The 7,653-nt window shown below is 43.6% G+C and overlaps 1 protein-coding gene across 1 annotated transcript; it reads right to left on the reverse strand.

Annotated features, from left to right (window-relative positions):
• Positions 1-1,773: 1,773 nt before the first annotated feature.
• LSM3 (LSM3 homolog, U6 small nuclear RNA and mRNA degradation associated) lies at positions 1,774-6,538 on the reverse strand. Its single transcript, XM_077325353.1, has 4 exons — positions 6,388-6,538; positions 3,845-3,955; positions 2,470-2,565; positions 1,774-2,137 (listed from the first exon to the last, which is right to left on the reverse strand). The coding sequence occupies exons 1-4, from the start codon at positions 6,406-6,408 to the stop codon at positions 2,057-2,059; spliced, it is 309 nt and encodes a 102-aa protein (XP_077181468.1). The 5' UTR covers positions 6,409-6,538; the 3' UTR covers positions 1,774-2,056.
• Positions 6,539-7,653: the final 1,115 nt, after the last annotated feature.

A 7,653-nucleotide genomic window follows, 5' to 3' on the forward strand; every position in this document is an offset into this window, starting at 1 on the left:
TGCCACAAGTTACTTTTGCCTTATATCTGTATACTTATGATTCTTGTTCCATTTTATCTGAGGAAGAGTGCATGCACTTGAAAGCTCATGCCTTGACTAAAGTTTTGTTGGTCTTAAAGGGGCGATTGGACTCGATTTTTGCTGTACCAAAATTGGATGGAGTTGTGAACTGCGAATTTGTGATGAAAACTGCCCTGAGCTACAAGGGAGGGCAGTGCAGAAATATATAAAAATAAATAAATCTTATTATTTTACAAGAAGAATTTCTCCTTGTAGTTTCTCTATTCACCCATGTGTAACTTCAAGCCTTACAGAATTTCTTTAAAAAAACTATAATCACAGAGTTCTTTAGCAGGAAGGTAGAAAGGTTTGGGTTTGCCTGCCTCCCTCTGAGCATCACCAGACAGAAATCTTGAGAGTCTTGTGAGAACATCCCTTCCTGGTCCTCCTCTTTGTTTATTTTTGATCAAAAATGAAACTGATTTTAAATCGACTCCAAATTTCCTAAAAAGAAATGAATTGTGGGATTTTGGGGACAGATCTTCCTAACTCCTTGTACCACCACAAATCCATTCTTCCTTCAAGCATGCCCAACTGTTGCCATGTACTTCTTATGCAAAGCAGGAAGCTTTGATCTAGCCTTAAGAGTCCAGGGAGTCCTGTTCCAAGAGGGGAAGTGTTCAAGGGAAGAAGCCCATCCACACCCTCTCTTCAGGCCTGCTGTACTTCCAGTGGCTGCTCCCAGAGTACAAATAATACTGACCTGGACTGATTCTGCATTTACTTGTTTTTCTCGTTGTCGATACTGCTGAATGCAGATCAATTTGAACCTGGGTCTTTCTCCTCCCCTACCCCTGAATTGAAACACAAAGCCTTCTGCACTTGATTGGGGAAGAGGGGGGAGGGGAAGGAAATGCTGGTCACAAAGCTAAATTACCTTTCCGGAACTAGTGGGCGGTGGGGGTCAGGTGAAGTCCAGCTGGCATTTATTTCTTCTCTTTTGACTCCCGAGCCAGCAGCAGCCGCTCAGAGAATGAGGCAAATCTCTGAGAGAAGTGTGGGCTTCTGGAGCGCAGGCCACTTTAAAACAGGGAGGGAAGCCTTGCAACCGGGAACCAGGAAGTCTTTGAACTGATACCCTGGCCAAGCAGGGAAGACTGCTTTGCTAGATGTTGTAGGCACAGAGCATTTATACTGGTGTTTTTCAAATATCACAGCTTATATCTACTTCTAGATATCACGAGGGAAAGGTAGGGTCACCGCAGATCAATCATGCATGTTGCAGAGGGAAAATTTAAAGCGCTCAAAATAAAAATGGAAATCTAATTCAGTGCAGACAGGAGGGATTTATTCAGGCTGGGAAGGGATAAAAAGCCTCAGTCAGAGACCAGGGTTGAGTCTGCACAAGACAGTTTCATATATTTAGCATGGTTACCATTCAGCTGTTTTGCAATGGGAGGAGAAAGGCATTATATTTGGCTCTGCCCCTTGTTGCAACCCACATCTCTTTTGATATAGGCTTAATTAAGGGGATTTGAGGTTTTACATTTGATCTTGGCTTCTTGACTAGGAAGCTTTCTTTTAAATGAGGATCCTTTTAGGTTGCCAAATGTTGTATCATTTTAATTCTGTGGCTGGTTTTCTGTGGTTTGTTCATGCCCTTTTAATGATTTGGTCATGTTTTACATTCTGAACCACCTTGAGCAGTTCTATGAAATAAATACAGCACACACTGAACCGAGACTGTAAATCATTTTTCACACTAAGCACACATTAACTAAGCAAACTAGAGATTTATTTAAACAAAAACGCAACTGCCACAAATGTAACTCAATAGGTTAAATCCACTGATTTAGTTCAAGAGACCGTTAGGGGGTAAAATTAATCCAATAAATTCACGTCATATTTTTTTTTTTGCAAAATGAAATGGTGCTTTGACAACATAATGTTGAACCCAAGTAGTCTTCTGTTCAAGAAGTGCCGAATCTTAACATTTGAACAGCAGAAGTCCGTGTCCTGTGGCCTGCCACTTTGCCAGGGATACATTTTCATTGTTTCAACCAACCCTCAGAGGAGGAGCAACGAGTACAACTCCATCTCCTCTGACAAACAGCATTGGGATATTCCGCTTGGTAGACTAGGGAAGAAAAACAATGCACAGACTTATCAACGGAGAGGAGCAAGTATAAAGGTCAACGCAGCTGCATTCCAGCAGTGCAATTCTAAACGCACACGATTCAGTGGAGATCAATCCAAAATGAAAGATCTTAAATATAGCAACTGTTTTCATTATACAATGACACACTGTACCTCTCACTGACTATAACTGGCCTGCTTTTACCCAGCATTAAGCCACTAAAAGGATCTGTAACAAGGAGGACAAGGATAGAACTTAAATTATAAAAACACTGTGCTTCTGAAACAGCATTTGCACTATTAAAAACATTTTTAAAAATGTAAAGTTCTTACTTTATAAATCTCTTCATAGGTTTCTTCATCGATTTCTATTGTTGTCACGGTCTCTTCAACATCGCCCAGAATCATATTTAAGTGCTGGTCGTAAGCCTGTAGAAGCACAAGCAGTTTAAAATTACAACGATTGCCATGGTTAGAGCCAACGGTAACACTGTATTCTTAACTCTATAGGTCCAGAATCTCCAGTTGCTCTGTGATATTCTTTCCCCAGCATATTTCCCCCCACTCTTGGAAAAATATGGGATTGCTTAACAATTGTGGGAATGGCCCTGTGCTTGAAGAGTGGATTTTTATAACCACGTTTAAGGAGTCTACAAGTGGCAGACAGAAAAATTCCATTTTGAAACATTTCCCCTGTTCATGACGCCTCATTTAACATCTTCAGCCCTTTGGTGATACCACATCTCAAACCACACTATTTCTAGATTCACCATTTCAAAGAAAGATTATCATACCCTCCTAGGGTTTGTATACAGCGGTGTCCAAATCAGCCATTCCAGGCCAATGCAGCCAGCGCCACCTGGTGGGGGGGAGGGAAGGCACGGGTGCCGGTGCATAACTCAGCGCACTCAGGCAGGCGTGGTGCCAAGTTATGCACTGGCTTCCACGCCTGAGTTACGCACATGCATTTGCACCTCCCCCCCTGGATGCGTTAGCCTGGAACGGCCATTTCGGATGCCGCTGCCCACAACCCTACCCAAACCTTTTGTTTCAGAGAAATTTTGTTGGCCTTCAGCAACATTGTACTACTTTTTAAGGGACATATAACCTCCATTGTTGGATTCTAGTTTCTATTATTATGATGATGGATGGACTTTCAAATAGACTTTCCAGGTGGGGAGGCCAGCATCTATTGTTCTTATTTCCTAGCCTCAACCATAGGCCTGGCAGAACACATTAACAGTGGCAGGGCCCAATGTGAATCAAGGCTACACCTACTCTTAAGCGGGTAAGAAAATATTCCTTTAATGAATCAGTAATTCCCCGCCACCACTATCTATAAAAGCAGCTTTGGAAAGCACAATTTCTGGTTACCTGGATCCACACCACAGGACAATTGAGACGACTATTGTAATGGACTGCACATTGCATTTTTCCAGGCAAATGGAGTGCACAGTGAATGCCCCAAGAGGGTTTCAAGTAACTAGACAGTTAGCTTCACTGTATTTTAGAAACCGTAGCTTTTGTTCTAGAAGCATCTGTATGAATTCTGTTACCTAAGCCACCTTTTTATAGCGGGCAGAGCAGAAAAATCTTATTTTATTTGTATTTATTAATTTAATTTATGTACCACCCCTCACTATGATGTCTCAGGGCATGTTATACTGATCCACTGTATTTTCCAGCATCCGTATACAGTTTTACTTACATGTAACCTGCCTCGAAGTTCTCTGTCATTCCTCATTTTCACATATATTCGCTCATCAAGACTGAGTCTGATGAGATCCAAAGGTTCTTCCACAGTATTGGTAGTTTGTTGCTATAAAAGAAAAGAGTACAAAGCAATACCTTTATGATAAGGGAAATGGTCACCATCATCAGCATAAATGCTGAGCTCTGATGAAATGTCTCTGTCCTGCCCCCCACTTGGTGGAATGAGGAGATCTGGGCCATGCTGTAGCTAGCACAATTCTGCATGGCCTGCAAAACAGAGCTCTTCTGCCAAGCTTTTGGTTGGGGACAATGAGCTGTTAACACCTACCGGGCCCCCCAGAACCTCCCCTCCTATCAGACATGCCCACGGGTTACATCACGGGGCAATCCTCAGCCTGACAATGTTAAATTAAGTTTCAGCTGAATGTTCAAAATGTTGCAGTCTACTGAATCTAATTTTGAAGAGTCTCTCATTTGTACACTGGAGGCATGTTGTAAACTGTATTGGTGGTTTTATATGTTTTATATTTTATGTAAATTGCCATGAGTTGGCTCAGCCGAAAATAGAGTTCTATAAATCTAACAATCTACCAATAAATAAAAATAGAATAAAAATAAGACTGAGAGTGTTCCACATAGATAATGGATTAACTACCTTGGTTTCTCCACACCCAATAATTCATTTTAAAAGTCTGCTCTAGAGATGGAGAATTTTTGTAAAAATAGGTCATTTAAGACCAGCCTTTTTCAACCTTATGACTGTTTAGGAGCCCCTGAAGTAAATTTTCAGAATCCTCTGAAGTGATGTAAGGTGGCCATGCCTCCCCTGCCATGCCCTTGGAAGTGACATAACCACCCAAATCCATTGCCTTCCTTCCGATTTCTTACCCGCCTTTATGACTACGGTGACTCTGCCTTATGTAGGATGGAAAGAAGGGCCGGAGCTGAGAAGACAGCCCAGAATCTTTCCCTATATCATGCCACAACCAATTCTCCCCCTTTGATTTTTACACCCATGGCCTACGCACCAAGCCCTCTGGGCAGCGGGCAGCCAGTTCCCTAGTTTGTGGCCAAGTCCATTAAGGCAGGAGGAGAAAGGCCATGGACCTCCGCTAGAGTTTCCACAGACTCCTGGTTGGGAATCCTTGCTCTAGACAGACCTCCAAATCCATGCAACCAGTGATTTATAAAGTGGCCCAAGATAAAGCCTGTCTTGTCTAGTAGTAAAACAATATAGTCAAAGAATCCAGATTAGCAACTGGGGTAAAGGTATCCCTTGTGCAAGCACCTAGTCATGTCTGATTCTTGGGGTGACACCCTCTAGCGTTTTCAATACAAGGTGGTTTGCCATTCCCTTCCCCAGTTATTACTGTTTTACCCCACAGCAAGCTGGGTACTCATTTTACCGACCTCTGAAGGATGGAAGGCTGAGTCAACCTTGAGTTGGTTGCTGGGATCGAACTCCCAGCCTCGTGGTCAGAGCTTCATACAGCATGTCGGCCTCCTTACCACCCTGTGCCACAAGAGGCTCTTAGCAACTGGGGTACACAGATTCAAATCCTCCCGCCGCCAATGAAACTCACTGGGTGACTTTGGGCCAGTCACACATTCTCAGCCTCCCCTATCTTACTGAATTGTGGTAATAAAAGCAAGGAGGGAGGCTATATGTCACTTTGGGTTAGCCACTGGGGAAAAAGAGGAGTATAAATGATAACAGAATTTTTTTTTAAGTATATGGGAGCTTCTAAAGAGATGCACTATTCAAATGTGAGATCTTTCAGTTCCTGAAAACTTACACGCCACAGAGTGTTTTACTGAAAAAGTTGAAGATTGCAACACTGAATATTAATAATTACATAGTCTAAACACATAACTGACAACCATGGGAGAAAGCATGGATACAAGCATAAGTTAATGACCATTCATCAGGATTCCTGGCATGTTACACACACACACACACACATATATATATACATACATACACATACGTGTATATATATATATATATATATATATATATATATATATATATATATATATATATATATATATATATATATATATATATATATATATATATATATATATATATATATATATATATATATATATATATATATATATATATATATATACACACATAGTCCTTTTTAATCTAACTGTTTCACAGCGACTCAGGATAGCTTACAGCACTCATCCCATCGCATTACAGCATCACAATCACCTTGCAGAGCAGGGTATGCTGACAGCGTGAGACTGACTCAAGATCACTCGCCAAGCTTCACGCCCACTTGTGTATTTGAACCCAGAACCTAACTCCGCACCGCGACCATTACACCAGATCTTAAACCACAAGGAAGAGGCGCGGGGCTGGCAGAGGCGTATCCTCCCTTCCAGCCAAAGCACCGATCGCGTTGTTCCAAGACACTTAATATTGAATCCAATGAGAAAAAAGCAACCCCGTTGCACGTTCAGACCCCTGAAAACCAAGCTCCGTGCCGCCGCTCCGACACAAGCGACCTCGCCCACCCTATTTACCTGGTCCACTTCGTCCGCCATTTTTCAAACCGGACCTCACTTATTCCTCGCGAGATTTTATGCTCCGGCGGCGGCGCGTGCGCAGATGAGGAGACCGCGAGCAACCCCGGGCGGAGGAGTCGAGCTGTAATCGGTGGTTACAAGGCGGAGCCTGTGGTCGGTTGCTCGTGGAGCAGCTGCTTGCTGATCTAATAATAGTAATGAAGCTGCTCCGGTTTAGCGGTTGCACAACTGAAAATCCTCTCCTTCGCATAGCCACCCGGCGGCGCGTTCATGCATACACGAAGCATCTCGCGGATCAAATGCAAACTGGTCTGTCAAGTTTCATCTGACCATCAGTGCATTACGGTGATGTCCCCTCTCACGAATGGTTTAGCGTGTGAGGTAGATCCATACGTATGCTCTAGCGCAGGGGCCGCAGTTTGACTACCCCTGATCTAGCGGGAAGCTGGGCGAGGTGCTATGAAGATTATGCGCTAGTTCGTTTACTAAAGTGAGTGGCTATTGCAGTCGCATCCAAGCCCTGGGCGCATGCAGTCGCGTGTGCATTTAACATCCCTAAATCGTGTATGTTTACCCACCAACAAGACAACTCACATAAAAGGATAGGGCTTTATTCCCATTTCAGCTCTTAACCGCTTTCGATGTGGTACTAAGTTAGATTCATTGGTCTGAAGCAGGGGTAGTCAAACTGCGGCCCTCCAGATGTCCATGGACTACAATTCCCAGAAGCCCCTGCCAGCGAATGCTGGCAGGGGCTTCTGGGAATTGTAGTCCATGGACATCTGGAGGGCCGCAGTTTGACTACCCTCTGGTCTGAAGCGACCGGACAGAGTCGGAGTCCAGTGGCACTTGGAAGAGCAGCGAAGGTTAATCCTGCGGATAAGCACGCGCACGATCGGTGATACTCGGAATTACCTGTAGTAGGAAATGAAGCTGCTTCTGAAATCGGCTCTCTAACCCGTACAATTTTATGCTACAATAATATATGCGTCTGCAGTGATCCGTGATTTGTTCAAAACGTGTTACCGCAGAGTCGGTGAAGCAGATCTCCAGCTCCTGTGAAATGCGCTGGTCGAGGCGCTTTCAACTGGCTTCTGAAAAGATCAGCCCTCCTAACCCCATACTTGCTGGGGATAAAGTCAGGAGTGTAGCTGTGGAAGTGCGCGTGTGCACGCGAAAGCTTACGCTCCGAATTAAGCTCTGTTGGGTTTAACGGTGCCACTGGGCTGACCCTTACCAGGGAGTTCGTCTTACTGAACTCTG

The sequence above is a fragment of the Paroedura picta genome, chromosome 3 (genome assembly GCF_049243985.1).
Source record: "Paroedura picta isolate Pp20150507F chromosome 3, Ppicta_v3.0, whole genome shotgun sequence".
Taxonomy (NCBI): domain Eukaryota; kingdom Metazoa; phylum Chordata; class Lepidosauria; order Squamata; family Gekkonidae; genus Paroedura; species Paroedura picta.

Coding starts and splice junctions, on each gene's coding strand:
- LSM3 (XM_077325353.1), bottom strand. CDS start 6,408: ATGGCGGACGAAGTGGACCAG. Junction 3,956..6,387: donor TGGCGGACGAAGTGGACCAG/GTAAATAGGGTG, acceptor TTTCTTTTATAG/CAACAAACTACCAATACTGT. Junction 2,566..3,844: donor AACTTCGAGGCAGGTTACAT/GTAAGTAAAACT, acceptor GTGCTTCTACAG/GCTTACGACCAGCACTTAAA.